The sequence below is a fragment of the Selaginella moellendorffii genome, unplaced genomic scaffold (assembly GCF_000143415.4).
Source record: "Selaginella moellendorffii unplaced genomic scaffold, v1.0 SELMOscaffold_23, whole genome shotgun sequence".
Lineage (NCBI taxonomy): Eukaryota > Viridiplantae > Streptophyta > Lycopodiopsida > Selaginellales > Selaginellaceae > Selaginella > Selaginella moellendorffii.
This window is the reverse complement of record NW_003314284.1, coordinates 149,097-176,202: the sequence shown is the minus strand read 5'-3', so window position 1 is coordinate 176,202 and position 27,106 is coordinate 149,097. Positions and strand designations below refer to the sequence as shown.

The following is a 27,106-nucleotide window of genomic DNA, read 5'->3' as shown; positions in this document are numbered from 1 at the left end:
GGTACATACAAGTCTTGGTTTGCTTACACTTGGAACTTTAAATTCTTCGCGCAGCTTCTGCTGTCGAGAATTGACGCAGACAAGTTTCACACAGGTTATGCTCTCAAATGATTGAAAGACTCGCAGGCTTGACATGCTATGTACAAGAGAGCCGAAACAACGCTTTTAAACGGACTCCATTCCTTGGCAGCGGGCAAGGACCAAAGCATGGCCGGGGCCGGGGCTAGCTTACTTCTTGTCCTTCTCGAGAATTCTCAGGTAAGCACATCTTTCGAGCTCGCAGCTCTCTTCACTAACAGCTTCTCTGCAGGGATGCTTCACCAAAAGCGGCTACAACATCTTCCCTGTTGCAGGCTGCAAGAAAGACACCGGGCCACCTTTCAAAGACGGCTGCGGCCTCGCATTCTCCTTGAACGTGACCGACACTCCGGATTCACACTCGCAGCCCGTTGGAAAGTGCCGGGGAGTGGAGTTCTTCGTGGACAACGGCACCATCGCGCACCTGTCTGGGCATGTCACCTCGGATGATCTCCAGTGCACGGTGAGCTTCCAGGACGGACCGGGGGCATAGAGACTATGCGGCCTTGTTTAGAGCCTCTGGAAGTGTCCAGGAGAAGGACATTTGCTCCAGCGCGTCCCTGGAGACCACGTAAGAAGTTTTGGCCTTATATCGGTGCCATTTTAGCTGAAGCGGACACGATTTTTCGATCATGGAGTGTGTGAGCGGCTTGGTGAGCCAGCTGTGTGGCTTGGGTCTGGACGCTGCCAAGAAGGTTTGGGACTGCAATGCCAACATTGAAAGGCTGGAGAATATGGCGCCCAACATCCAGGCCAAGGTCAACGCTTTCAGTGAGCACAAGCAGCAGAATCCAGGCTTTATGTTTTCTGAAGCGGCCGAGGAATGCTTGGAGCGTGTCAGGACATGGAATAGCAAGGCGCAAGGACTCTTGGGATCACGCAACAACAGGATCTGGAACCCCGTTAGACGGTATGTTTTGGAGCATTTTTGTGCAAGAAGGCTGAATTTATTTCTTCATATAGGTACAAGCGGAGTGGCAAGATCATGGAGTGCATAAGCCCCTACCAGGATCTCCTGTCGCAGATCGAAAGTCACGGGCACGAGCTGAATGTGGACATTGCGATGCTGGAAAAGGGGGGGGCCAGCATCCAGGCCTTGCTTAACAAGTTTCATACTCACAAGCACCGGAATCCAGAGTTCCGCTATTCTGATGGAGCCGAGGAGTGTCTTGATCATGTCACAAAATGGAACGACAAGGCGCAAGCACTGCTGGGATCACAGTAAGCTTACACAAGAGCTCTAACAGTAAAGCTAAAATATCTGTGGATCTTTCACAGGGAGAAGCGTTATGGCGAGATCTCGAAGCTGATACACAGCTACGAGGGCGATCTCGTTCCGAAAATGGAAAGGTACGAGCGAGAAGAGTTGAGAGTGATACAGCCGAGCACTAGCTTCGCCGTACGGAGTTCCCCGCAAGACAGAGGCCCTGCAAAAAAATATGTACGGCGTGGTGTTCCTGATGCCATGTTTGGTGGCCATGAGCAACTGCTCGATGAGGTGGTGAATGCCCTCTTGGATCCTGAAGCCCGTAGCAAATGGGTTGGACTCTTGGGAATGGGAGGGTGTGGAAAGACCACCCTCGCAAGCTGCGCGCACAATGACGAGAGGGTGCGGGAGCATTTCCATGACAACATTGTGTGGATCACTGTGAAGAAAGATGCTTCGGAGGACGATCTCAAGGCCCAGCTCCTCAACGCTCTTGAATGGGGTGAAATGAAAGAGAGGGCCAAAGGAAGCCTTGACGACATGCAGCACTTGGCACGCGATCTTGCTGGTGGTAACCGTGTCTTGCTGGTACTGGATGATGTCTGGGACTGGAGCTGGGCAAAGGAACTGGATTTTATAGCAGGGCCATGCTCTGGCCGGATCCTGGTAACAACCAGAAAGGAAGGCATTTTGCGCAGTCTGGATGCAAAGGCATTTCCTGTGCATGAGCTATCAATGGATGAAAGCAAAAAGATGTTTTGGAAGTTTGCCTTCGGTGTGCATGATCCACAACCCAGTGACCCTGATGTTGTGGGATTTGCGGAGAAAATAGCTCGAAAATGTGAGGGACTTCCTCTCGCTCTGGAAGTGATTGGCAGTGCCATGGCTGTCCACAGAAGTGAAGGGCCACATGTGTGGGAAGAACGATATAAGAGGTTGCACTTGTCCAATGACCTAGATGTTGAGAAGCAGATGTTCAAGCGCTTGAAGTTCAGCTATGACGAGCTGGGAAAGTATGAGGGTGAAAAGCTGCAAGAGTGCTTTCTTTATGTGGCCGCATTCCCAGAAGACGAGGAGATTGAGTTTACTGAGTTGAGGAAATGTTGGATGGAGGTTGGGTCAGAACTCTCACCCACAGCGATTGTCAATGAACTGGAACGGAGATGCCTGGTCAAGATATATAAGTCTTGGAGGGATGAAGAAGCTCCTGGTTATATAATCGTACACGATATGCTACGCAAACTGTGCATAAGAATCTTAAAAGGGAAGTACAGTCCACAGCAAGAGCACGAGAAGGGATGCCTGTTTGGATATGACTGGACAATTGGCATTCGGGATGCAACATTTGCTAAAGTCTCATTCTTCTCAAAGAATGTTGGCAGCTTTCTATCCGATAATCATGTGCGAGATGTCTTACTTCTGGATAAATGTAAAGGACTTTCTAATGTGGATGACAATCTTATCGATCATATACAAGGTGTCAAGGTATTGAGCTTGCGGAAATGCTCTAAGATCCATTTTATTCCAGAGAGCATTTCCAAGCTGAAAAACCTTCAAGTGCTTGACATTCGAGGAACAAAAGCGAGTCAACTACCAGATGCGCTTTTCAGCCTGACATCACTGAAATATCTAAAATCTACTCAGTGGACGCCAATAAAGTGTAACATTGCATTACTGCCCCAGCTCTCCAACTTGGAAGAGCTGGAGCTGAGGCTTGATTCAAAAGAGGAGTCATCAGTTGTGGATTTGACTGGAATTTCACGTAAACTAAGACTTCTAGATCTAAGAATGACACATGGTACAATGAAGGTGCCAGAAAGCATGGGGACACTGGAGCACATTGAAACATTGGTTTTACATGCAAACAACATTGACTTTGCCAGTTTCGTTGGGTTATGGCAACTTGTCAACCTAAAAACATGTGAAATTCACATGGAATCTGTCAGTAGACTTCCGTTGAAGCGAATGTTTAAGAAATCAATCAGGCTTAAAGATTTTTCCATTTCTGGGGTAGAAGACAGTGAAAATAATGATGACAGCTTTGAATGGCTGCAACTACGATATTTACGCATCCGTGAAATTATAAACCTATCTTGGTTGCCCCACCGCCTAGAAAAACTTGAAATTGACTGCAGTCGTATCCACTTCTTCAACCTGGTCCATGGACCATTCCCAGGTGTTGAATTTCTGATACTTACTAATCTACACATTGCACAGTCAGAATTCAAGGATGATTTTGCTGCCAGTTTTCCAAATCTGAAGGAGTTGGAGTTTGAGCTAGCTCCTGATATTGAATGGGAGCACTTGCCTCTCTTTGTGGCACAGCTCCCCAATCGCCTCGGGGTTCTGAGAATAACGGGTTGCATAAAGAGACTGTTGTTGCCAACCGAGAGGTCATCACTCAAGGTTCAATTTCTTTCAGTATGGTGCAGGAAGATGCAAAATGATTTCTTTGAGCCATCAGATCAAATGACTGATATAGAAGCTGTGCACTTGATCAGTGATGATGAGACTATCGTTCCATCGTCCATTGCATCACTGCCATGTTTGAAACGTCTTAACATTTCGGGGCGAAGCGTGATACTTAACGATGCACTGTGGTCCCACAATCACAGCCAGGGCGCATTTCCCAGGCTGAAAAGGCTAGACTGCCCGGAAGGCATGAAAATTCCACCTTGGCTTGAGGACCGCCCCAATCTCAAGATACGTAAGTTTTTATTTCCAAAGCGTTTTGGTATTCGAACGTCCCACCTCTACATAGTTTGACATATTTTCCTCTAAATTAATATACAAAAATGCGACCGCAGCACTGCTCTTCCACCAGGAGAGCTTCGCCTCTCACGTCCCTGGCAATCTCTAGCACCTCGGGTTTGCTCCTTGTCAATTCCAATTCTTGTTCAGCTGCTACCTCGGTTTTGCGCACAACAGCACCACCTTTGCCGGCTCTTATCCTCCCCAGGAATCCTCTCACGAGAGCCTACATTTTCGTTGCAGCGCCCTGGATGTACGGCCTGGATCCGCTTAACGTTAGTATCAAAAGCTTGGAATAGCAGCTACTTACAGTTGGTCCAATCTTATACAGCGTCAGCGTTTCCAGCGGCTTCTTGAAAGGGATTCCTTTGTTTGGAACTCGAAAACTCATCACCTCGTACTCTATTCTCATGTACCTGAACAGAACAAAGAAAAAATTGAGAGAGAGACAAAGAGAGATTGAGAGGAACACGCCAAACCATTGGGTCTTGTATTTGTAGTGCCGGCCCAACGGATCCCCGAACGACGCAATGCAATGCAGAGGTCGATTGCGGAATTGGAAGCAAGGGCGTTTACAAATCGATGCAGCTTGTGCATGCCAATGTATCCCATACCACTGGACGATTGTAAAGTTAGTTCCACAAGGACTTGAACGTAATTAAGTGGCTTACTTGGGATAGAATGGTTCTTGGCTCCACAAGTTTCGATATGCTAATAGGTGCTCCGGCATGACCATAGAGTTCTCGTTCACAAGGCCGAAGGTTACAGCATCCAGTATGACAGCCACACAGAAGTTCATGAATATGTGACTCCCGACCAAGACCAAGAAGGCGAAGAAGATATTTCGGCCCTCTGGATAGCCACAATCATTGCCAAGTAGTGTTTTACCGTTGGTGCAGGCGGGTGCATCAATTGTGGTATCCATCATAACACAAGACCAGTTAGCAAGAGTTGTAACCTGTAAAAGAAAAGCGAAACTGAAAGTGATAAAAAAGCAAGGCTTTACCTGAAACACCGCGATGAAAGCGTTGACGAAAGTGCGAAAGTTGACAGACGGGCCAATGCAGGGTCCTTCCTTCATTGCACTGAAGAGTTGGAACGCCATCCCCGCGAACATATACATGAAAATTGCGAGAAGAGCAAGTATCTCAGCTACAGTTGGCAAACAGATGAACATTGTTCGCATAATAACCTGCGCTCTCGCTACGTGAGGAATGATGCAGAAAACTCGAGCAATGTAGGCAGTGCGGCCGACATAGCACCGTTCCCTTCTTTCCCATGAGACCAATGGCGGCCATTATAGAGAGTCCGAACTCCATCTGCCGTGCAACCTCGTTCTTATAGACCTTCCACTGGCGGGCAAGCGGGATGGAGCTGGCGCTAGCAGCAGCGTCGGCGGCGGCGGAGGGGGCTACGATTTCACGGTCAGGGGATCAGTTGCCGCCTTGGAGAAAGGAAAAACCAGGTGGTCAAACAAAAAACAATCGAGAAAAAGATGAATGAGGTACCTCGTTGCCAAGGAACTTCATCACGGATTCGAGCAGGAAATATGTTGTAATCGCACAGTGAGCCATCTGACGCCGGTCCGAAACAACTGCCGACTGGCCAGCATAGTTAGTTGCAAGTAGCCTGGAGTAGCCAAGGAGTGCGAGGATCATGCACTTTTGATATGTCAGATTGCGAATCAAGTAGAAGCACATCCCTCGGATGGGATTGCTTGGTGGTTGAGCCATCGGAATAGCATCAGTTTTCTGGATGATACGGTTCATGTCCCTCCACAGCTTCTGCCTCTCTGTGAGAAGAACTGCTCCAGAATTTTTTCCAAACTCGTTGATAAACACACCGATGAAAACTCTGACGATATAAATCCCCCAATACAGCAGAATGCCACGAAAAACAAGGCGTTGACAGGGACTCGCGTTCCGAACAGGCTGGTGGTCTTCCCTAGTGATGTACATGACAGGATACATGAAGTGCGTCAGCCAGTTGTCGAAAGTGAAGCAGACGAACATACGGAGGAGGGCATTCTGGATGTCGTCCAAGTGGAAAACGTTATTAACCCATGTCATTAACATAGAGGCCGGTACAATATGCTCGGTGTGTGATTGTCGGGTCATTGCATTTCCAGAGAAGGCCCCGAAACTGCTGCAGCCCGATGGTTCCAAATATCAGGAGAATTAAAAATGTGAAGAGAATAACCGACACAATTGCTGGAATAGTCCGAAAAAGATTTGATAATAATGACCTCAGTCCTGTAAACCGAACCACGAAACGAAATGACCGAAGAGAAGTAAACACGGTTGGTATGGGAGTTTCATCCTCAGCGTTATACTTCAGAAGAATAAGCGCATCAGTGACGAGAATAAACAAGTCCAAGATGTTGAACCAGTCACTCAGGTATGCGTGTGGCGCAAAAATAAGTCCCTGTGCAACGATCTTCATCAAACAGTCTAGCAAAAAGACCTGCTCCAAAACAATGTACAATGTCAGGCAAAATAAGATAAGCATGTCCTTAGCACAAAGTTGATCTTCTGCAAACTCCAGATGAAATCGGGGACAATTATCGGCTCTCCATCATCTCCCATATCAACTACGAGCCAAGTATTGATGACCATCCAAACTATCACAAACCACAAGTACGGTTTACTGCCGAGGATCTTCCTAGACAGGATCCTTATCGTGTTGATAGAAGAAGCGACCCTTCTCGCAAGTACCATGGTCTCTGTATGGTTGTAAGAGTTCTCTCGAGCTCTTCGTACTCCGATAGCTGGAAAGATTTCCTGTTGCTAGAGGCCCTGCTTAGATTTCTGCCAATTTTTGGACTGCTGAGAATCTTGTCGAGAGTTATCACGGCATCTTGAAGTGCGGTCCTTGAACCCCTCCTTTCACCGATATTAGACGGAAAACCAGAAACCTGTAAAACTTAGGAAGAACGCCTGTGGCGCGACGGCGGTGCTTCAGAAAACTCTGCAGCTGGAACGACCGACGATGGGGCCTCTAAAGCGGATCCAGTAGTACCCCCATCAGACTTAGCAGCAGTTACTGCCGGGCGTTGACGACCCTGGGACCCCTTCTCTCTTGGCCTGGCTTTAACCGGTCTTACGTGATCCGAGTTGTCATCCGTCACAAACCTTTCATTCCTTCTACCGCGCCCACAGCTTCCCCTTCTTGTGAGTGCCTGACTTTGCATTCTCTTGATTAACTTCATGTGTTCCATCTGAAAGAAAATAGTTCAGTTCTCATTCATTTTTTACCTCTCTCACCCGTTGGATTCGCTTCTTCTGGTTGTCAGTAAGCTCGTTTCTCTCGAGCAAGACAGCAATGATAAGATTCATAACGACGTAAACTGTCACGACGAAGTAAAAGACGTATAAAAACGGTGCCACTACGCTGCAAACACGAATGCGTCAATACTAGAGATACTTGAGTGACTGCTTACTTATATTGAACTCCAGGTCGCAGGGAATTCCACATTTGGTTTACCCAGGATGGTTACCGTAAACCAGACGAGCATGGCTTCCAGTATGGAATCATGATTTGCTCGCAGATACTCTTCAGGAAAGCTGTAATACTGCCCACTGTACAATTCCATGCTGATGATAGAGATTGCTATGATAACCAGAAGAAAAAAGAAAGAACCAACACTTTCCATGCAAGTAGCCTGTATCACGTACTAAAATCAATCAAAGTGAATGCAGCAACTCACCACTACACTGGGATGTTTTGCAACATACTTCTTTGAAGAGTAAAACCACCGCATGATTGTTAAATTTGGAAACGAATGAGAACAATAGATATCATAACGACTATCAAGTCCAGCAAATTCATTCCTGGAAATTTAAGGATCAGACCAGAAGACAACCGGAAACAATGTACTCACCGTGGCAAAAAAAATCGCCAGGACCGTACCCTAGAAAGTACAGCAGAAGTTCCGCGCTAAAAGAAAAAAGCATTACTGCTTGCAACCCGTCTGCATACAAACTTTATCAGATGAATGAACAGAAAGGAAGTCGTGAAATGAATACCGAGCGTATGCAACAATCGTTTTGACATGCCATACTTGAAGGACGATAAGAGCACAATGTTATCAATGTCTTATTGGCTCGCTCCCCTTCAGCATCCTTCACATCATGCATGACGAGGCTCCATCCTTCCAAAGTTATCACCTGCAGAGTGTCCACTTTGAAGTGTGCTAAGGCGATAAGATGCTATGAAGTGACACAAACCTGAAACATGGTAAGCAGCGAATACCAGAGATAATCAAAAGTTGTCGCTCCATGGTTGGGATTCTCGTATGTCTACAAACAAAGAGATGAAATAAGGAATGAGCTTATAGAAAAAACTCACCATACAGTTCTGAAATGGTGGACATACGTAGCCGCCAGCAGCTTTTTTGTCACAAAAGCGCATCGGATAAGCCAGTTGCCTGTCCGCTGTTCGAAAGCACCTGCCCAGGAGGATTTTGATTTCACGTGATGAGAACTATCGAGATTACCTTTGATTCATCGAGTTTTGCAAGAACTGCGTGCCTAGTAGAGAATAGAAAACCAACAGAAAAAACGTCAAAAGGATAACGTTTTGGAGAGGACCAACGCTTTTTTTCACGGCCGCCATGATGGCCTATTGTCAAGTGTTAACAATGCACAAATCAGAAATTTACAAACCATACTATGACATCGGCAAAAAATGTGACGTGCTTCAACGCTAGCAGGCCCCGAAACACGCGGAACACGGCTGTCCGCGCGAAAAAATTATGTCCAGTTATGCACCTCCCAAAGAGCTGGGGAAACACTTACGACCATCAAATACAAAAGCTCAACATTACCAGGAATCGAAAACAATGACAAAGTCGAGCCTATTGTATGGATTCCACACGTAGCAGTGTCGACCTCTGGTAAAACCAAGAGCCGAAATTTGTCAAATCATTTCAATCCTGCAAACACAAGTGTGAGGGGAAACAACGATGGTAAACTTCTATCCACGTACTGATTGTAGAGAAGCCTAAAAATGTATAAGCGTGACGGGCTGTAGAGGCTCCAAATTCCAAGCGCAGTGCCCTCCATTCTTGCTCCAGTCCCGACAGCACTCCGGCTTGCCTTTCTTCTTATATTCTAGAAACAGAACATAAGAACTCTCCAAAGTCAAAAGAAGTGAAGTTACCATGAGCCTCTTGATCGCAGTGTAAGTCCTCTTGCAGTTCTTGGTTGCCCGGGAATCGGGAATCGCTGGGGCCAGTTGATCCAGTGCGGCAATCAATGCGGCAGATGAAGACGATGACACTGCTCGGTCGCGATCCGGTGCTACTTTGCTCAATCGGAGGCAGCCATGTCGGATGCGGAGCTATGAAATCGTGATCTTCTTGCGGGACGGGATCACTGCAAGAAGTATTTCCAGGCGATCGATCAATCACTAGCTAAGCTACATTATGCCTCTTTATAGGACATCCCTGATGTAGAGGGCGATCGTCATAGCTTGCGTCGCCGCCTCAGAGCGCTCATCCACCGGCGAACTCCCTCCGCCAAGAGCCCCCTAATCCAAAAACGCGTGATACCATAATAGCCTTTTCTCCTTGCGATCGTTTTCGTTTCACAGAAGAAAGAATAAAGTATAGGAGAAAAAACTTCTCTGCATTGATAGCTTGGATCGTATAACCGCCTGTAGTTCCGAGTCTGACAGACGTAGTTCCCATGCAGCCGGAGCTTTCTCAGCTGTGCAGCATTTGGTCCGAGAGTGCTCGGCCACAAAACCCGAGCTCCAGAGCCTGAAAGTAAAAATGTTATGCATTATAGGCTTGGAGAGAGAGAGAGAGAGAGTAACCTGGACTCCATCAGCTCGGGCTCCAACATTTGCTGCAATCCGGGAGTTTCTGCGCTGCCTTGCTACAAGCTCGTATTGCTTGGACGTAATGCACCGCTTTAAAGCCTTGCGCTCCCCTTCCAAGCGACGTGATCGATTTTCTGGCAGAGAGAAGTTAGAACAGCGAAAGAGGGCCAATCTATGTCCGGAGAAGCAGTCCCTGATGGTTCCCACTGGATGATCTTTGGGGGCGGTGGCGCTTCCGCAAGATCATCCATGAAATCCTCGTCGCCGTCAATATGAGCTCTTCTTTCTTGTCGGCGTTGTACCGCCCATAGAGCCGAGCAGTCTCATCTCGCTCTAGCATCGCCGCATACAAACATCGTTCCAATGCTGCGTAGAACAAACGGATCGAGCGCACGCGTCGGCACAAGCATCCAAATCCAAGACCCCACACAACTGGGCGTCACATTCTTTGCAAAGCTGCCCACTTGCTTCATCATCCGATCCGACGCGCACACGCGCGTGCAAGCGAATCGATCCTGGGAATCCAAATCCTCCTGCTGCTGCTCACTCTCATCAAGCGATGATTGCTGGCGCCACCATCTCTCCGCAATACCACCGCCGCCGGATCATCGTGGCAGAGCCTGTGATTCCCAGTAACCCTACAGCCTCCTCCACACTGAGCTTTCCCTAGGGTATTACGCCATGTGGATTGTATCGATATAACAAGGAAAGAAAGAATATCCACTTGCCTAGTTGCTACGGTTAGGCTAATCACTTTCGCCGTCACGGTTGTTTTAAAGCAATGCCAGAGGGCACGGCCTCGAATCTTGCCAAACCCGAGAAAGGGGAAGAGCCTCACGTCATATTGCTAGACAACGCTCTTAAAGAATTTTATCCACACTGGAGCACGACGTCAATGGGAGTCGAACCCGCGACCGTTGCTAATAGTTGTCAGGAGTCGAACCCCCGATGTTCTCCAAGTCTGAGCTGGCAGGCGGTAGAATGGTAAACCCGTTTGGACACGGCGGATCAACAACGCGCAGATCAACAAGGTCCCATCGATCCAATCGAGCCTCTGGAAGTGTCCAGGAGAAGGACACTAGCTCCAGCGCGTCCAACTACTTGACTGCCAACCTGGAGACCACGTGACGACGTAAGAACTGTGCCATTTTAGCTGAAGCGGACAGGATTTTTCGATCATGGAGGTTGTGAGCGGCTTGGTGAGGCCGCTGTGTGTCTTGGGTATGGACGCTGCCAAGAAGGTATGGGACTGCAATGCCAACATTGAAAGGCTGGGGAATGCCATGGCACCCCACATTCAGGCCAAGATCGACGCTTTCGGTCGCCACAAGGAGCGAAATGGACGTGGCTTTATGTTTTCTGAAGCGGTCGAGGAATGCTTGGAGCGTGTCAAGAAATGGAATAGCAAGGCGCAAGAACTCTTGAGATCACGCAACAACAGGATCTGGAGCCCCGTTAGACGGTATGTTTTGCAGCATTTTTGTGCAACAAGGCTGAATTTATTTCTCCCTATAGGTACAAGCGGAGTGGCAAGATCATGGAGTGCTTCAGCTCCTACCAGGATCTCCTGTCGCAGATGGAAAGTCACGGGCACGAGCTGAAGGTGGACATTGCGATGCTGGAGAAGGCGGCGGCCAGCATCCAGGCCATGCTTAACAAGTTTAATGCTCACAAGCACCGGAATCCAGAGTTCCGCTACTCTGATGGAGCCGAGGAGTGGCTTGATCTTGTCACAAAATGGAACGACAAGGCGCAAGCACTGCTGGGACCACAGTAAGTTTACACAAGAGCTCTTACAGTACAGCTAAAAGATCTATGGATGTTTCACAGGGAGAAGCGTTGTGACGAGATCTCAGAGCTGATACACAGCTACGAGGGCGATCTCCTTCCGAAGCTTGAAAGGTACGAGCGAGAAGAGTTGAAAGTGATACAGCCGAGCACTAGCTTCGCCGTACGGAATTTCCCGCAAGATAGAGGCCCTGCAAAAAAATATGTACCGCGCGTTGTTCCTGAGGCCATGTTTGGGGGCCACGAGCAACTGCTGAATGAGGTGGTGAATGCCCTCTTGGATCCCGAAGCCCCTAGCAAATGGGTTGGACTCTTTGGAATGGGAGGGTGTGGAAAGACCACCGTCGCAAGCCTCGCGCACAATGACCGGAGGGTGCGGGAGCATTTCCATGACAACATTGTGTGGATCTTGAATGGGGTGAAATGAAAGAGAGGGCCAGAGGAACCCTTGACGACATGAAGCACTTGGCACGCGATGTTGCTGGTGGTAACCGTGTCTTGCTGGTACTGGATGATGTGTGGGACAGGAGCTGGGCAAAGGAACTGGATTTTATAGCAGGGCCATCCTCTGGCCGGATCCTGGTGACAACCAGAAAGGAAGGCATTTTGCATCCGGATGCAAAGGCATTTCCTGTGCATGAGCTATCAATGGACGAAAGCAAAAAGATGTTTTGGAAGTTTGCCTTCGGTGTGCATGATCCACAACCTGGTGTTGTGGAAGTTGCAGAGAAAATAGCTCGGAAATGTGAGGGACTTCCTCTCGCTCTGGAAGTGATTGGCAGTGCCATGGCTGTCCACAGAAGTGAAGGGCCACAAGTGTGGGAAGAACGATATAAGAGGTTGCACTTGTCCAATGACCCAGACGTTGAGAAGCAGATGTTCAAGCGCTTGAAGTTCAGCTATGACGAGCTGGGAAACGCTGAGGATGAAAAGCTGCAGGAGTGCTTTCTCTATGTGGCTGCATTCCCAGAAGATAGGTCGATTGGGTTAACTGAGTTGAGGAAATGTTGGATGGAGGTTGGGTCAGAACTCTCACCCACAGCGATTGTCAATGAACTGGAACGGAGATGCCTGGTCAAGATACGTAAGCACCCAATAACAGATTTTATAATCGTACACGATATGCTACGCAAACTATGCATAAGAATCTTAAAAGGGAAGTACAGTCCACAGCAAGAGCACGAGAAGGGATGCCTGTTTGGATATGACTGGACAAGTGGCATTCAGAATGCAACATTTGCTAAAGTCTCATTCATCTCAAAGAATGTTGGCAGCTTTCTATCCGATAATCATGTGCGAGATGTCATACTTCTGGATAAATGTAAAGAACTTTCTAATGTGGATGACAGTCTTATCAATCACATACAAGGGGTCAAGGTATTGAGCTTGTGGCGATGCTCTAAGATCCATTCTATTCCAGAGAGCATATCCAAGCTGAAAAACCTTCAACTGCTGGACATTCGAGAAACAAATGTGAGGCAATTACCAGATGCGCTTTTCAGCCTGACATCACTGAAATTTCTAAAATGTACAAGGTGGAGGCCGACGAAGTGTAACATTGCATTACTGCCCCAGCTCTCCAACTTGGAAGAGCTGGAGCTGAGGCTTGATTCAAAAGAGGAGTCATCAGTTGTGGATTTGACTGGAATTTCGCGTAAACTAAGACATTTAAGAATGACACATGGTACAATGAAGGTGCCAGAAAGCATGGGGACACTGGAGCACATTGAAACATTGGTTTTACATGCAAACAACATCGACTTTGCCACTTTCGTTGGGTTATGGCAACTTGTCAACCTAACAAAATGTCAAATTCATGTGGAAACCCTCAGCAGAGCTGCTTGGAAACGAATGTTTATGAAATCAATCAAGCTTCAACATTTTTCCATCGTTGGGGTAGAAGACAGTGAAAATAGTGATGACAGCTTCGAATGGTTGCAACTACGATATCTAGACATCCGTGATATCATAAACTTATCTTGGTTATTCCACCGCCTAGAAACACTTTTTATTAACTGCAATCGTATCCACTTCTTCAACCTGGATGGATCATTCCCACGTCTTGGAGATCTGAGTCTTACTAATCTACAGATTGCACAGTCAGAATTCAAGGATGATTTGGCTGCCAGTCTTCCAAATCTGAAGGAGTTGGGGTTTGAGCTAGCTCCTGATATTGAATGGGAGCACTTGCCTCTCTTTGTGACACAGCTCCCCAATCGCCTCGAGTCTCTGCGAATAACGGGTTGTATAAAGAGACTTTTGTTGCCAACTGAGAGGTCATCACTCAAGGTTGAACGTCTTTCAGTATCCAGCAGGAAGATGCAAAATGATTTCTTTGAGCCATCAGATCAAATGACTGATATAGAAATCGTGCATTTTGATGAGACTATCATTCCATCGTCCATTGCATCGCTGCCATCAGATCAAATGACTGATATAAAAATCGTGCATTTTGATGAGACTATCATTCCATCGTCCATTGCATCGCTGCCATCAGATCAAATGACTGATATAGAAATCGTGCATTTGAGCTGTGATGAGACTATCATTCCATCGTCCATTGCATCGCTGCCAGGTTTGAAATTTCTTGACATTTCGGGGCCAAGCGTGATACAGAACGATGCACTGTGGTCCCACAATAAGAGCCAGGCTGGAATCGCTATCCTGCCCGAAAGGCATGAAAATTCCACCTTGGCTTGAGGACCGCCCCAATCTCAGGATAAATCGTTACAAAACTGCGACTGCACCACTATTCTCCCACCAGGAGAGCTTCGCCTCTGGCAATCTCTAGCACCTCGGGTTTGCTCCTTGTCGATTCCAATTCTTGCTGAGCTGCCACCTCGGTTTTGCTCACAGCAGCACCACCTTTGCCAGCTCTTATCCTCGCCAGGAAACCTCTCACGAGAGCCTGCATTTTCGTCGCAGCGCCCTGGATGTACACGGCCTGGATCCGCTTCTCACGCTCGATGCGCAGAGTGAGAGGCAACCCCTGTGTTAATCCGAGCCAAGCGTAAGTATCAAAAGGTTGGAATAGCAGCTACTTACAGTTGGTCCGATCTTATACAGCGTCAGCGTTTCCAGCAGCTCCTTGAAAGGGATTCCTTTGTTTGGAACTCGAAAACTCATTGCCTCGTACTCTATTCTCATGTACCTGGGCAGAACAAAGAAAAAATCAAGATTGGGAGGACTCCGCAAACACACGCCAAACCATTGGGTCGCGGACTTGTAGCGCCGGCCCAGCGGGTCACCGAGGGCGTTTACAAATCGTCGCAGCTTGTGCATGCCAATGTATCCTGTAGCACTGGACGATTATAAAGTTAGTTCTACAAGGACTTGAACGTAAGTGGCTTACTTGGGATCGAATCATTCTTGGCTCCACCAATTTCGATATGCTAACAGGTGCTCTGGCATGATCATAGAGTTCTTGTTCACAAGGCCGAAGGTTACAGCATCCAGTATGACAGCCACGAACAAGTTCATGAATATGCGACTCCCGACCAAGACCAAGAAGGCGAAGGAGATAATGCCGCCCTCCACAATCATCACCGAGTAGTGTTTTACCGTTGGTGCAGGCGGGTGCATCAATTGTGGTATCCATCATAACGCAAGACCAGTTATCAAGAGTTGTAACCTGTAAAAGAAAAGTGAAACTGAAAGTGATAGAAAAACAAGCCTTTACCTGAAACACCGCGATGAAAGTGTTGACGAAAGTGCGAAAGTTGACAGACGGGCCAATGCAGGTCCCTTCCTTCATTGCACTGAAGAGTTGGAAACGCCATTCCCGCGAACATATACATGAAAATTGCGAGAAGAGCGAGTATCTCAGCTACAGTTGCCAAACAGATGAACATTGTTCGCATAATAACCCGTGCTCTCGTGAAGAATGATGCAGAAAACTCGAGCAATGTAGGCAGTGCGGCTGACATAGCCCCTCACCGTTCCCTTCTTTCCCATGAGACCAAGGCGGCCATTATGGAGAGTCCAAACTCCATCTGCCGTGCAACCTCGTTCTTATAGACCTTCCACTGGAGAAAGGAAAAACCAGGTGGTCAAACAAAAAATAATTGAGAAAAAGATAAATGACGTACCTCGTCGCCAAGGAACTTCATCACGGATTCGAGCAGGAATTATGTTGTAATCGCACAGTGAGTCATCTGACGCCGGTCCGAAACAACTGCCGACTGGCCAGCAGAATAGAATAAGTTTTCTGGATGATACGGTTCATGTCCCTCCACAGCTTCTGCCTCTCTGTGAGAAGAACTGCTCCAGAAATTTTTCCAAACTCGTTGATAAACACCCGATGAAAACTCTGACGATATAAAATCCCCCGATACAGCAGAGTGCCACGAAAAACAAGGCGTTGACAGGACTCGCGTTCCGAACAGGCTGGTGGTCTTCCCTAGTGATGTCCATGACAGGATACATGAAGTGCGTCAGCCAGTTGTCGAAAGTGGAGCAGACAAACATATTGAGGAGGGCATTCTGAATGTCGTCGAACTGGAAAACGTTATTAACCCAGGCTCGCGGAGGAAGGATGCCGATGTCATTAACATAGAGGCTGGTACATGCGTGATTGTCGGGTCATTGCATTTCCAGAGAAGGCCCCGAAACTGCTGCAGCCCGATGGTTCCAAATATCAAGAGAATTGAAAATGTGAAGAGAATAACCGACACAATTGCTGGAATAGTCCGAAAAAGATTTGATAATAATGACCTCAGTCCTGTAAACCGAACCACGAAACGAAATGGCCGAAGAGAAGTAAACGCACCGACGGTTGGTATGGAAGTTTCATCCTCAGCGTTATACTTCAGAAGAATAAGCGCATCGGTGACGAGAATAAACAAGTCAAGGATGTTGTACCAGTCACTCAGGTATGCGTCTGGCGCAAAAATAAGTCCCTGTGCAACGATCTTCATCAAACAGTCTAGCAAAAAGACCTGCTCCAAAACAATGTACAATGTCGAGCAAAATAAGATAAGCATGTGCTTACCACAAAGTTGATCTTCTGCAGACTCCAGATGAAATCGGGGACAATTATCGGCTCTCCATCATCTCCCATCTCAACTACGAGCCAAGTATTGATGACCATCCAAACTATCACAAACCACAAGTACGGTTTACTGCTGAGGATCCTCCTAGGCAGGATCCTTATCGTGTTGCCCTCTCCAAATAGAAGAAGCGACCCTTCTCGCAAGTACCACGGTCTCTGTATGGTTGTAAGAGTTCTCTCGAGCTCTTCGTACTCCGACAGCTGGAAAGATTTCCTGTTGCTAGAGACCCTGCTTAGATTTCTGCCAATTTTTGGACTGCTGAGAATCTTGACGAGAGTTATCACGGCATCTTGAAGTGCGGTTCTTGAACCCCTCCTTTCACCGATATTAGACGGAAAACCAGAAACCTGTAAAACTTGGGAAGAACGCCCGTGACGCGACGGCGGTGCTTCAGAAGACTCTGCAGCTGGAACGACCGATGATGGGGCCTATAAAGCGGATCCAGTAGTGCCCCCATCAGCCTTAGCAGCAGTTTGACGACCTGGGACCCCTTCTCTCTTGGCCTGGCTTTAACCGGTCTTACGTGATCTTTGACGCTTAACATGCGAGTTGTCATCCGTCGCAAACCTTTCATTCCTTCTACTGCGCCCACAACCCAGCTTCCGCTTCTTGTGAGTGCCTGACTTTGCATTCTCCTGATTAACTTCATGTGTTCCATCTGAAAGAAAATAGTTCTTAGATGCAGTTGTCATTTTTTACCTCACTCACCCGTTGGATTCGCTTCTTCTGGTTGTCAGTAAGCTCGTTTCTCTCGAGCAAGACAGCAATGATAAGATTCATAACGACGTAAACTGTCACGACGAAGTAAAAGACGTATAAAAACGGCGCCACTACACTGCAAACACGAATGCGTCAATACTAGAGATACTTGAGTGGCTGCTTACTTATATTGAACTTCAGGTCGGAGGGAATTCCACATTTGGTTTACCCAGGATTCAGCCGTGGTTACTGTAAACCAGACAAGCAAGGCTTCGAGTATGGAATCATGATTTCCTTGCGGATACTCTTCAGGAAGGCTGAAATACTGCCCACTGTACAATTCCATGCTGATGATAGAGATTACTATGATAACCAGAAGGAAAAAGAAAAAAACCCCCGCCAAAGAGCCAACACTTTCCATGCCAGTAGCCTGCATCACGTATTAAAATCAATCAAAGTGAATGCAGCAACTCACCACTACACTGGGATGTTTTGCAACATACTTCTTCGAAGAGTAAAACCACCGCTTAATTCTTAAATTTGGAAACGAATGAGAACTGAGTGCCACAATAGATGTCAAAACAACTATCAAGTCCAGCATATTCATTCCTGAAAATTTCAGGATCAGACCAGAAGACAACATGAAAACAAAGAACTCACCATCGTCAAGAAAATCGCCACGACCATATGCTAGAAAGCGCAGCAGAAGTTCCCCGCTGAAAGCAAAAAGCATTACTGCTTGCAACTCGTCTGCATACAAAATTTATCATGCTGAACAAATAGAAAGGAAGTCGTGAAATGAATACCGAGCATATGCAACAACCGTTTTGACATCCCATACTTGAAGGACGATAAGAGCACGACGTTAATGGTGACACTGAGAAGTACTCCCCACTCAAACTTGGGATGTTCAACGATGTCGCGGCTTTTTCCGGAAACTGTCAACGCTGCTTGAACTCCTATCGTCATACTTCGACTGAAAGACCTACTGGACCGCACTCCCATTGATTTGGCTTGAAGGGCAGTCCGCAGGGAGGTCCGTGTCCGACTTAATGCTCTCGCGACATTCTGCTGCACCTTTCCTCACCTGTTGAGTAAGCGGTTCTTGACCTGCGAGTCGGCTTTGACGATATTGTCTTTCAGCACTTGTGCCATCATCGTTGCATCGTAAAAGGACACCGAGGTTCTACGGGCTTTCCTCAGCAAAGCCTGGATAATAACAGCTTAACTTAAGCCAAATCAGTCGGTCGTTAAAAACAAGTGGGCACCTGATGCTCTGATCGAACACGAAGAAATACACCACTGATACCGGCGATGAAAACGTTCGCCAGGAAATATGTACCCAGAACAATTAACGTCATAAAGTAAGAATCTGTGGTGCAATGGCTTGTGTAAGCAATAAAAGAAACAATGTCAACGCCTTACTGGCTCGCTCCCCTTCAGCATCCTTCACATCATGCATGACGAGGCTCCATCCTTCCAAAGTTATCGCCTGCAGAGTGACCACTTTGAAGTCTGCTAAGGCGATAAGATGCTATGAAGTTGAAACATGGTAAGCAGCGAATACCAGAGATAATCAACAGTTGTCGCTCCATGGTTGGGATTCTCGTATGTCTACAAACAAAGAGATGGATAAGGAATGAGCTTATAGAAAAAACTCACCATACAGTTCTGAAATGGTGGACATACGTAGCCGCCAGCAGCTTTTTTGTCACAAAAGCGCATGGGATAAGCAAGTTGCTTGTCCGCTGTTCGAAAGCACCTGCCCAGGAGGATTTTGATTTCACGTGATAAGAACTATCGAGATTACCTTTGATTCATCGAGTTTTGCAAGAACTGCGTGCCGAGTAGAGAATAGAAAACCAACAGAAAAAACGTCAAAAGGATAACGTTTTGGAGAGGACCAACGTTCTTTTTCACGGCCGCCATGATGGGTAAAGTGTTAACAATGCACAGATCAGCCAAAAGGAAATTTAGAAACCATACTATGCCATCGGCAAAAAATGTGACATGCTTCAACGCTGGCAGGCCCCGAAACACGCGGAACAGCGCGAAAAAATCCTCGAGCAATGATATGTACCCTGTACCTCGCAAAGAGCTGGTGAAACACTTACGACCATCAGATACAAAACTTCAACAATACCAGGAATCGAAAACAATGACAAAGTCGAGCCTATTGTACGGATTCCGCATGTAGCAGTGACGACCTTTGATAAAACCAAGAGCCGAAATTCGTAAAACCATTTCAATCCTGCAATCACAAGTGTGAGGGGAAACCTCGAAGAGGAAAACAACGACTACGTGTAAAGCGCCGTGATGAGCCCGTCCAGGAAATCGATGTTGAAACTCCGGACGTGTGTCTATCGTTCGTGCCTAGACCCAGCCATCGCTTGAAAGATAAGCGAGCATATAAGAGAAACACAAAGACATACTCGGCTCTCCTGCCACCAAAGCCTGTTAGAGGAAGGATGATAAACTTCTATCCACGTACTGATTGTAGAGAAGCCTGAAAATGTATAAGCGTGACGGGCTGTAGAGGCTCCAAATTCCAAGCGCAGTCCCCTCCATTCTTGCTCCAGTCCCGACAGCACTCCACCTCGTCTTTCTTCTTATATTCTAGAAACAGAACATAAGAACTCTCCAAAGTCGAAAGAAGTAAAGTTACCATGAGCCTCTTGATCGCAGTGTAAGCCCTCTTCCAGTTCTTGGTTGCCGGGGAATCGGGAATAGCTGGGGCCAGTTGATCCAGTGCGGCAATCAATGCGGCAGACGAAGATGATGACGCTGCTGGGTCGCGATCCGGCGCTGCTTTGCTCACGCCGTGAATCGGAGGCAGCTGATCCTCCCATGTCGGATGCCGAGCTATGAAATCGTGATCTTCTTGTGGGACGGGATCACTGGAAGAAGTATTTCGAGGCGATCAATCAATTACTGCATCAGCTAAGCTACATTATGCCTCCGGCGCCTACCTCTGCGTGTAGCTTGCGTCGCCGCCTCGAGAGCGCTCATCCGTGGCCGTCACCGCCAAGAGCCCTAAAATTCAAACTACCTAATCCAAGAACGCGTGATCCAAGGGCGGCAGTTTGGCCACGAGAGCCTTTTCTCCTTGCGATCGTTTTCGTTTCACAAAAGAACGAACACAGTATAGGAGAAAAAATTTCTCTGCATTGATACCCTCATGACCTTAGACACTCGCTCTGGCACCGCCGCATACAAACATCGTTCCAATTGGGGACGTGATGCTGTGTAGAACAAACAGATCGAGCGCATGCCTCGGCACAAGCATCCAAATCCGAGACCCCACACACAGTGACGCACGAATTGGGCGTCACATCCTTTGCAAAGCTGCCCACTCGCTTCATCATCCGATCCGATGCGCACACGCGCTTGCAAGCGAATCGATCCTGGGAATCCAAATCCTGCTGCTGCTGCTCGCTCTGATCGAGCGATGATCGCCGGGGCCGCCATCTCTCCGCAATGCCACCGCCGCCACTCTTACCGCTCTTGCCGCGCCGCCACTGCCGGATCATCGTGGCGGAGCCTGTGATTCCCAGTAGCCCTAGCCCCAGCCCCACCGCCGCGCTCCACCACGAGCCCTCCACCATTCTTGCTACTCCAAGCTTGCCCTAGAGTATCCGCGTATATTCTCGTGTGTAAAGTAGATTCTATTTTGGTAAATTGTCAAAGAGTTATCAAATACTCGTAGAGCTTTTTGGCTTTTGCCCAGAGGAGATCATCCTCCTATCCGCGCCATGTTCCATGTCGCCCTCTCTCCATCCCGTTCGTTGGATCGTATCGATTTCCAATATACAAGGAAAGAAAGAATATCCCAGTGGAGCTCTCCCTGGTTGCGGTTTTGTTGGCCCCACCAGGGCTGCCATCCGCACGTGGGGCGGTCCACTTGGGCGGTGTATACAGTGTAGACACAGTGTTATCTTACTTCTTAAGACGCGATACACATACTTAATTGAATTAGTTGCTCGGGTTAGTCTAATCACTTTCGCCGTCACGGTTGTTTTCGCGGGCTTTAAAGCAATGCAAGAGGGCACGGCCTCGAGTCGTGCCAGCTCCGAACCAACACTAAACCCGAGAAAGGAGAAGAGCCTCACGTCACATCGCCGAGGCCCCCTCAAAGCTTGGGCATAGACAACGCTCTTAAAGAATTTTATCCACACTGGAGCACGGCGTCAATAGGAGTCGAACCCGCGACCGTTTCTAGTAGCTGTCAGAGACGGATTCGAACCCCGGATGTTCTCCAAGTCCGAGCTGGCAGGCGGTAGGGTTTGAACACTGGACTGGATTGTAAACCCGTTTGGATGGTAATACCCCGTTCACACGGCCTTCACGGCGGTGTGCCTGTGTTTGCCATGCCAGGAGAAGCGCAAGGGGGACGGAGCTAGCTTTGAAGACGCGACGACGCGGGGCGGATCGGGGGTTTGTGGATCGCTGCCGGGCTATTGGAGCTTCCAGCGCCTGGATGAATGGAGGTTCTAGCGGCCAGTTCTTAGGTGGGGAAATGGGGAGGATGATCCAATCTTGATCGGCGGCATTCTCGTATTCCGAGAATCGAGGCGCTGCGCGCGTCTTGTTCCCGGCGCTGGCATCACATCGAAGGGTATTGTGGATATTTCGGAGCTGCTAGTCTCGATCCGGTTCGTGGCGCCCCAAATTTCCTGGCGTCTTCCGCGCGGCCGATGCATGACGACGGTGTAGCGGCATCGGGTGTCGACAAGAACGCTGCTGATCACTATTCCAGGTCTCGCGTTTTCATGTGTACAGGAGGATTGGACAGAATTGATGAGGAGATAGATCGCTCGCCGGTATGCTCAGCAGGCGCTATGATCCACCGTTACCAGTAAAACATCCTACTGGAACACCGCCAACGCGCAGATCAAGAAGGTTATGTATTCTCCTCTACAGGAAGAAGACTCGCAGCTTGTGCTACCACCGCTTTGAGCAAGACCAAGATCGCCGCATCGATGTCGCAGCCAGGAATTGGCATGGGAGGAGCAACGGGGCCGTTTGGAGACACCACTTACACCAAGGTCTTTGTGGGGGGATTGGCATGGGAGACCCAAAGGGATGCCATGCGCCGCTACTTTGAGCAGTTTGGAGAAATCCTGGAGGCGGTCGTCATCACGGACAAGAACACAGGGCGATCAAAAGGATATGGCTTTGTAAGTCTTGTTTTTTTCTCTCCTTTGCTCTTCCCTTTTTTTCCATGCATTTTTTTCTTTCTTCGTTTTTACTTACGCTACTTAAACTCATTCAGGTGACCTTTCGTGATCCCGAGGCGGCTCGGAGGGCCTGCGTTGATCCGGCTCCCATCATCGATGGTCGTCAAGCCAACTGCAATCTTGCTTCGCTTGGTGCCCGTGCTCCTCGTCCGCCATTTACATATCCAGGTTTGTCAAACGCTTTGAAATGTAGCTAGCATGACGCTTGGAAGGATTATATCCATATCAACGTTGTCATGTCATGGATGATGTAGGAGCTCGTTTCCGGCCTATGAGGCCTGCTGCTTCTCCTCCACACCCCGGGACCCCCTCATACCCTGTGGCTCCGTCATTCCCCCAATTCGGCCCCTACTACCAGCCGGGCTTTGGATATCCACAGCAGTATGGGTGAGTGAGCTTTTGCTTTTGCAATAGTCGATAGATATCCTAACAGTTCTCCAATGATTTTTCGTGGTTTACAGGTATCATGTTCCAGACTATGCTTATCAGCAGGTTAGTTCGAGGTTTAGTGGTGTACTGCCGATATCTTATTTATTAAATTCTAATTGCAGGGACTGTATCCTTTTGGTGGTCCTCAGTATTCCACATTTTATACTGGACCTGGTACACCCACAGCTGTGTACTCGTACGGCGGGTTTGGGCCACCTTTGCCATCTGGGCCAGGTTATCCTCCACCACAGGGATATGGAAGCATGCAAGGACCACAGTTCATGCAATATGGTGGAACAGTACCGCTTCAGTCTCCCGTGCCTTCCACTGGTATTAAATATTTCTTCTCTTTGCATATCTTGACTCTCCTTGTACTGCAGCGGTATCACCTGGACATTCCGGAGGAGGAACTGGAGCCTCTACTCCGTCTCCAATGCAGCAGTTTTCTCTCCCTTCTCCTTCTCAGCCACAACCTCAATTTTCACAGGCGGGAGGTTCGTGATTATTTCATTTTGAAGCTGAGCACAATCTGTACAATCTCTGCAAGCAGTGAAACAACAACCGCACGGCTGGAGTGGGAGGTCGTCGTCACCATGCTCAACTGCATCCCCCCCGTAATCCGAGAGTAAGCATGAGTACTCACTTCTCAGGTTTTGGGGGCCAGGATTCATATCGTCGGAAAACCAGCAAAAACAACAAAAAAAAAACATAAAAACGAAAGAAAAACAGCAACAAAAAAAAAACAACGGTCGGTCACTAGATTAGCTCGTAGGGGGGGGCGGGTGGTTAAAATTCTTTTTCGTCTTCCTTTTTTTCTTTTTTTTCCTTTCGTCTATAATTCATTTTGTCACTTAATCGTTCTGAGGTCGGCGCAACCCGAATTTTGCTTCTATGTCGTCCTAAGATGTGTGTCTAACTCTTGCCGTGTCTTTCTTTCTTACAGGTGAAGAGGTCTGCTGAAACTGATGGTATGTTGGTTCATTCTATTGTCTTTTTTATGTTTCTATCTACTGACTAGTGTCGCTTTTTGACAGCTGAGTTTGAATGGAACGCATTCATTTCACTTGGATTGAAATGCCAAAGTGTTTCATAGCTACAGCTCCCGACGTGACATTCTACTCGTCAAAGTAGTAATCGTTCAAGCATTTGGGACAACAACAGAAATGAAAATCATTTGATATTGCGTCACGGAATCTCTTCGTCCTCCACGGCATTGGAGGCGTGAGTGTTGGAAAGGAGAACATACAGTGCAGGCGTTCTTGGCTGCAGCTGGAAGACATGTTTGGCCACCCGTGCTCCCGTTTGGACGTCATTCTGGCCTTTGCAGCCGCCGAGCAGTGCCATCCACGCGACAGAGTCCGGTTCGAATGGCATCGTGTTGAGCAGCTCTTCCGCCTGGTGAAGCCAGCCTATTCTTGCCAGAAGGTCGATGATGCAGATGTAGTGATCCACAGTTGGCACGACCCCGTGGTCTTCGACTAGTTGCAAGGCTGTGAAGTACCACAGGGCTTCAGTGAGCAGACCTCCGTGGCTACAGGAAGTTAGAATACAGATGAAGCTGGCGCTCTGGGGCTTGTGTCCTTCGACTTCCATGGTCCGGAAGATCTCCAGGCTCTCTTGGAAGAGGCCGTTTTGGGAGTAAGCAGCAACCATCGTGTTCCAGCAAGGGACGTCCCGCTTTGTGAGCCCGTCAAACGCTCTCTTCGCCTCACACAGCCGCGCACAGCGTGCGTACATGGTTATGAGCGACGTGGCTACGATGGTGTTGGAGTGGAACAACTCGGAGTGAAGGATGCTGGAATGGATCAACTTCCCCTCGCGGAGAGCTGCCAGAGTCGCGCAGGCATCGAGAGCGCTGGATAGAGATGCGTGGTCCAGCGGCACCGCTTCCAGGTCCATGACTTTGAACAGGTTGAGAGCATCCAGAGCAAGGCCTGCTTGGGTGTAGGCCGCGATCATGGCGTTCCAAGCGATGGTATCTCGTACAGGAAGACCGTCGAACAGGGCTCTGGCTTGGGTGATATGCCCGTGCCGGGCATAGGCCACCACCAATGCGGTTGCAGAGACAACGTCCCGCTTGGGCATCCTCTGGAAAAGAAGCTCCGCGTCCTGGAGCTGCCCTTCCTCCGCAAAGCCTTGCATCATCGCGTTCCAGGAGGCAACGTCTCTGCACGGTGAAACGTCGAAGGTGGCCTTGGCGGTAGAGAGCTGCCCGTTTTGGACGTAGGCCTGCAGCAGTGCGTTCCAGCACACGAAGTTTCTGTGGGGAACTTTGTCGAAGACGCTCCTCGTCCGTGCCATGTCCCCGGCGGTGGCGTACCCGGACAGCAGCGTGTTCCAGGTAACACCATTCCGGTTTTGCGTCTCGTCAAATAACTCCCTGGCTCTGTGCAGTGCCCCGGCTTTGCAGTACGCCGAGACCATCGTGTTGTGCGCGTGTAAGTCCCTGTGTGGCGTCGCTTCGAACACCCTCTCGGCCTCGCGGAGGTGCCCAGCCGCGACGAGCCCGGCGAGCACCGTGTTCCAGGACGCGGTGCTCCTCTGCGGCATCCTCTCGAAGGCGGCGAGAGCGCTCTGGAACCGCGAGTTGTCGACGTAGCCTTGGATCATGATGTTCCACGAGTAGGCGGTTCTCTCCGGCATGGCATCGAAGAGGGTCTTGGCTCTGGCCAGCTCCTTGTGGTTCGCGAGCACCAGGATCATGAAGTTCCAGGACACGGAGGTCTTCTCCGGCATTCGCAGGAAGAGCTCTTTGGCCTCCACGACATGCCCGGTTTGGGCATATGCGGTCATCATGGTGGTGCCGGAGATCGCATCGTGGAAGGGCATCTTGTCAAACGCAGTCGTGGCATTGGAGACGAGGCCGTTGTGGGCATATGCCTCGACGATGCTGTTCCACGTCACGATGCCCCTCTCGGGCATATTTTTGAACAGGAGCTCCGATTCCGGCATATGCCCAGCCCGAGCATATGCTGTTAGGAGTGTGTTCCACGTCACGCTGGTCCGCGCGGGCATTCGGTCAAAGGCATCTCGGGCGAGGGGAATCTGGCCGTTCTGGGCGTAGGCGAGGATGAGGATATTCCAGGAGAAGGCGTTTGGGTGGGCGAGGCGGTCGAATGCCGTACGCGCGTCGTCGAGGCTGCCGCAGGCGCCGTACATCTGGACGAGGGAGTTGCCGAGGAAGAGGGTGGTGTCTATGGCCGCCGCGGACAGGAGGCGGTGGATTCTCTGGCCCTCGCACAGGGCTCTCGCGCCGCCGCACTGTTTGAGGAGCGTGACATAGGTGGCTGTGTTGGATGCTCGCGGAGATTGTTCTAGTCTGGTTAGAGCTTCCCTCACTGCTGCTATGGTGGTGCTGACACACATTTGTTTGCTAGCTTTGCGCGAGAATCCATGAACGAGGCAAGATCATCGAGGCACCAAAAAGGAAATGTGGTGTTTGGAAGTGGCCTTGCTCCAGATTTACGTATATGTTGTGAGCGTTCTTCCGTGATCCGCATTAATTAACTGGCATAATCCAATGTGCCCAAAGCGGGCATATGTGAGAAAGCACAATTCTTCCAGCCTCTTTAGAACTTCTTTCACTCGGGCAAGATCATCGAGAAACCACCGAAAAGGAAAAAATGTTTGAAACTTACGCAGAGATTTACGTACGTAGCTTTCTTTCGCTTTCTTTCTTTCCAACCAAACTGCCATGATCCAATATGCCCAAAGCGGGCATATGTGAGAGAGGCCAAAGGTGACGCGTTTAGAGCTTCGTTTTAGATCTTCTTTCACTTGCTCATACCAGGCATCGATGACAAAGATTTACGTACGCTTTACTGCGCTGCTTCTTTTTCTGCAGTGATCCGCATTGACAAAACTATGTGAGAGCGCCAAAGCTCACAAATTATTCCAGCCTCCTTAGAGCTTCTTCGCTTGGTGCTCTCGATCTCGTCCAAAGTAATTCTCGCGACTGCTTAAACAGTGTTGAGCATCGAGCAAAGAAAATCACACTTGCAGCTTCGAGTAGATCGACCCCAGCGGGAAGAGAAAACCATAAA

General features: G+C 48.7%; 8 protein-coding genes across 14 annotated transcripts; 3 read left to right on the top strand and 5 right to left on the bottom strand.

Annotated features, from left to right (window-relative positions):
• The first annotated feature begins 227 nt into the window (after window positions 1-227).
• LOC112347589 (probable disease resistance protein At1g61180) lies at window positions 228-14,366 on the top strand. Its single transcript, XM_024678673.1, has 5 exons — window positions 228-258; window positions 311-988; window positions 1,042-1,299; window positions 1,357-1,787; window positions 12,066-14,366. Exons 2-5 carry the CDS (start codon window positions 711-713, stop codon window positions 14,345-14,347), a joined length of 3,249 nt encoding a protein of 1,082 aa, XP_024534441.1. The 5' UTR covers window positions 228-258; window positions 311-710; the 3' UTR covers window positions 14,348-14,366.
• LOC112347590 (sodium channel protein type 11 subunit alpha-like) lies at window positions 3,987-18,840 on the bottom strand. 3 transcript variants are annotated; one of them, XM_024678678.1, is made up of 15 exons: window positions 18,823-18,840; window positions 18,666-18,769; window positions 18,204-18,606; window positions 18,058-18,147; window positions 17,873-18,006; window positions 17,583-17,827; window positions 17,407-17,533; window positions 17,180-17,356; window positions 6,051-7,097; window positions 5,545-5,980; window positions 5,043-5,480; window positions 4,708-4,994; window positions 4,516-4,652; window positions 4,347-4,452; window positions 3,987-4,296 (listed from the first exon to the last, which is right to left on the bottom strand). In XM_024678678.1, the coding sequence occupies exons 3-9, from the start codon at window positions 18,400-18,402 to the stop codon at window positions 6,960-6,962; spliced, it is 1,110 nt and encodes a 369-aa protein (XP_024534446.1). In that variant the 5' UTR covers window positions 18,403-18,606; window positions 18,666-18,769; window positions 18,823-18,840; the 3' UTR covers window positions 3,987-4,296; window positions 4,347-4,452; window positions 4,516-4,652; window positions 4,708-4,994; window positions 5,043-5,480; window positions 5,545-5,980; window positions 6,051-6,959. The 3 variants fall into 3 exon arrangements, with proteins under 3 accessions (XP_024534446.1, XP_024534444.1, XP_024534445.1); XM_024678676.1 differs by lacking the exons at window positions 3,987-4,296; window positions 4,347-4,452; window positions 4,516-4,652; ... (2 more) ...; window positions 5,545-5,980; window positions 6,051-7,097 and adding exons at window positions 14,213-14,636; window positions 14,693-14,798; window positions 14,856-14,948; ... (1 more) ...; window positions 15,327-15,672; window positions 15,736-16,584 and having other exon boundaries at window positions 16,638-17,356; XM_024678677.1 differs by lacking the exons at window positions 3,987-4,296; window positions 4,347-4,452; window positions 4,516-4,652; ... (2 more) ...; window positions 5,545-5,980; window positions 6,051-7,097 and adding exons at window positions 14,213-14,636; window positions 14,693-14,798; window positions 14,856-14,948; ... (1 more) ...; window positions 15,327-15,672; window positions 15,736-16,545 and having other exon boundaries at window positions 16,638-17,356.
• LOC112347593 (voltage-dependent calcium channel type A subunit alpha-1-like) lies at window positions 7,774-10,530 on the bottom strand. The gene is made up of 10 exons (XM_024678686.1): window positions 9,854-10,530; window positions 9,197-9,797; window positions 9,023-9,147; window positions 8,862-8,969; window positions 8,532-8,816; window positions 8,384-8,483; window positions 8,263-8,334; window positions 8,062-8,202; window positions 7,917-8,006; window positions 7,774-7,866 (listed from the first exon to the last, which is right to left on the bottom strand). The coding sequence occupies exons 5-9, from the start codon at window positions 8,648-8,650 to the stop codon at window positions 7,989-7,991; spliced, it is 450 nt and encodes a 149-aa protein (XP_024534454.1). The 5' UTR covers window positions 8,651-8,816; window positions 8,862-8,969; window positions 9,023-9,147; window positions 9,197-9,797; window positions 9,854-10,530; the 3' UTR covers window positions 7,774-7,866; window positions 7,917-7,988.
• Window positions 10,931-11,794, top strand: LOC112347592. Its single transcript, XM_024678684.1, has 2 exons — window positions 10,931-11,321; window positions 11,375-11,794. Exons 1-2 carry the CDS (start codon window positions 11,038-11,040, stop codon window positions 11,634-11,636), a joined length of 546 nt encoding a protein of 181 aa, XP_024534452.1. The 5' UTR covers window positions 10,931-11,037; the 3' UTR covers window positions 11,637-11,794.
• LOC112347591 lies at window positions 18,827-20,447 on the bottom strand. Of its 5 annotated transcripts, none has more exons than XM_024678680.1 (9): window positions 20,367-20,447; window positions 20,063-20,294; window positions 19,889-20,013; window positions 19,699-19,838; window positions 19,541-19,648; window positions 19,208-19,478; window positions 19,060-19,159; window positions 18,965-19,011; window positions 18,829-18,912 (listed from the first exon to the last, which is right to left on the bottom strand). In XM_024678680.1, coding segments are annotated over exons 2-9 (795 nt in total). In that variant the 5' UTR covers window positions 20,066-20,294; window positions 20,367-20,447; the 3' UTR covers window positions 18,829-18,911. The 5 variants fall into 5 exon arrangements, with proteins under 5 accessions (XP_024534447.1, XP_024534448.1, XP_024534449.1 ...); XM_024678681.1 differs by having other exon boundaries at window positions 19,065-19,159; XM_024678682.1 differs by having other exon boundaries at window positions 18,850-18,889; window positions 19,065-19,159.
• A 56-nt stretch (window positions 20,448-20,503) lies between these two features.
• LOC112347594 (uncharacterized protein At5g64816-like) lies at window positions 20,504-21,041 on the bottom strand. The gene has a single exon (XM_024678687.1). The coding sequence runs from the start codon at window positions 21,000-21,002 to the stop codon at window positions 20,574-20,576; it is 429 nt and encodes a 142-aa protein (XP_024534455.1). The 5' UTR covers window positions 21,003-21,041; the 3' UTR covers window positions 20,504-20,573.
• A 639-nt stretch (window positions 21,042-21,680) lies between these two features.
• LOC9643011 (RNA-binding protein 24) lies at window positions 21,681-24,251 on the top strand. The gene is made up of 8 exons (XM_002973956.2): window positions 21,681-22,574; window positions 22,670-22,802; window positions 22,889-23,021; window positions 23,096-23,126; window positions 23,186-23,393; window positions 23,444-23,557; window positions 23,614-24,031; window positions 24,098-24,251. The coding sequence occupies exons 1-7, from the start codon at window positions 22,377-22,379 to the stop codon at window positions 23,679-23,681; spliced, it is 885 nt and encodes a 294-aa protein (XP_002974002.2). The 5' UTR covers window positions 21,681-22,376; the 3' UTR covers window positions 23,682-24,031; window positions 24,098-24,251.
• Window positions 24,103-26,972, bottom strand: LOC9643010 (pentatricopeptide repeat-containing protein At4g02750). The gene has a single exon (XM_024678674.1). It carries the CDS (start codon window positions 26,427-26,429, stop codon window positions 24,249-24,251), a length of 2,181 nt encoding a protein of 726 aa, XP_024534442.1. The 5' UTR covers window positions 26,430-26,972; the 3' UTR covers window positions 24,103-24,248.
• Between the last annotated feature and the right edge of the window lie 134 nt (window positions 26,973-27,106).

Bases quoted from the DNA above. Each gene is read 5' to 3' on its own strand.
- LOC112347589 (XM_024678673.1), top strand. From the start codon at position 711: ATGGAGTGTGTGAGCGGCTTGGTGAGCCAGCTGTGTGGCTTGGGTCTG. The intron at 1,300-1,356 runs GTAAGCTTACAC...GATCTTTCACAG, and splicing joins CAAGCACTGCTGGGATCACA to GGAGAAGCGTTATGGCGAGA. The intron at 1,788-12,065 runs GTGAAATGAAAG...ATCTTGAATGGG, and splicing joins CCTCAACGCTCTTGAATGGG to GTGAAATGAAAGAGAGGGCC.
- LOC112347593 (XM_024678686.1), bottom strand. From the start codon at position 8,650: ATGGCGGCCGTGAAAAAAAGCGTTGGTCCTCTCCAAAACGTTATCCTT. The intron at 8,484-8,531 runs GTAATCTCGATA...CCTCCTGGGCAG, and splicing joins CAAAACTCGATGAATCAAAG to GTGCTTTCGAACAGCGGACA. The intron at 8,335-8,383 runs GTGAGTTTTTTC...CTTTGTTTGTAG, and splicing joins CACCATTTCAGAACTGTATG to ACATACGAGAATCCCAACCA.
- LOC112347592 (XM_024678684.1), top strand. From the start codon at position 11,038: ATGGAGGTTGTGAGCGGCTTGGTGAGGCCGCTGTGTGTCTTGGGTATG. The intron at 11,322-11,374 runs GTATGTTTTGCA...TTCTCCCTATAG, and splicing joins ATCTGGAGCCCCGTTAGACG to GTACAAGCGGAGTGGCAAGA.
- LOC112347590 (XM_024678676.1), bottom strand. From the start codon at position 18,402: ATGGGAGTGCGGTCCAGTAGGTCTTTCAGTCGAAGTATGACGATAGGA. The intron at 17,828-17,872 runs GTGAGTTGCTGC...TACGTGATGCAG, and splicing joins CAAAACATCCCAGTGTAGTG to GCTACTGGCATGGAAAGTGT. The intron at 17,534-17,582 runs GTAAGCAGCCAC...TCGTGTTTGCAG, and splicing joins CGACCTGAAGTTCAATATAA to TGTAGTGGCGCCGTTTTTAT.
- LOC112347591 (XM_024678679.1), bottom strand. The intron at 19,649-19,698 runs GTAGTCGTTGTT...TTGTGATTGCAG, and splicing joins CTCATCACGGCGCTTTACAC to GATTGAAATGGTTTTACGAA. The intron at 19,479-19,540 runs GTATTGTTGAAG...TGCGAGGTACAG, and splicing joins GTCATTGTTTTCGATTCCTG to GGTACATATCATTGCTCGAG.
- LOC112347594 (XM_024678687.1), bottom strand. From the start codon at position 21,002: ATGGTGGAGGGCTCGTGGTGGAGCGCGGCGGTGGGGCTGGGGCTAGGG.
- LOC9643011 (XM_002973956.2), top strand. From the start codon at position 22,377: ATGTCGCAGCCAGGAATTGGCATGGGAGGAGCAACGGGGCCGTTTGGA. The intron at 22,575-22,669 runs GTAAGTCTTGTT...AAACTCATTCAG, and splicing joins GATCAAAAGGATATGGCTTT to GTGACCTTTCGTGATCCCGA. The intron at 23,127-23,185 runs GTTAGTTCGAGG...TTCTAATTGCAG, and splicing joins CAGACTATGCTTATCAGCAG to GGACTGTATCCTTTTGGTGG.
- LOC9643010 (XM_024678674.1), bottom strand. From the start codon at position 26,429: ATGTGTGTCAGCACCACCATAGCAGCAGTGAGGGAAGCTCTAACCAGA.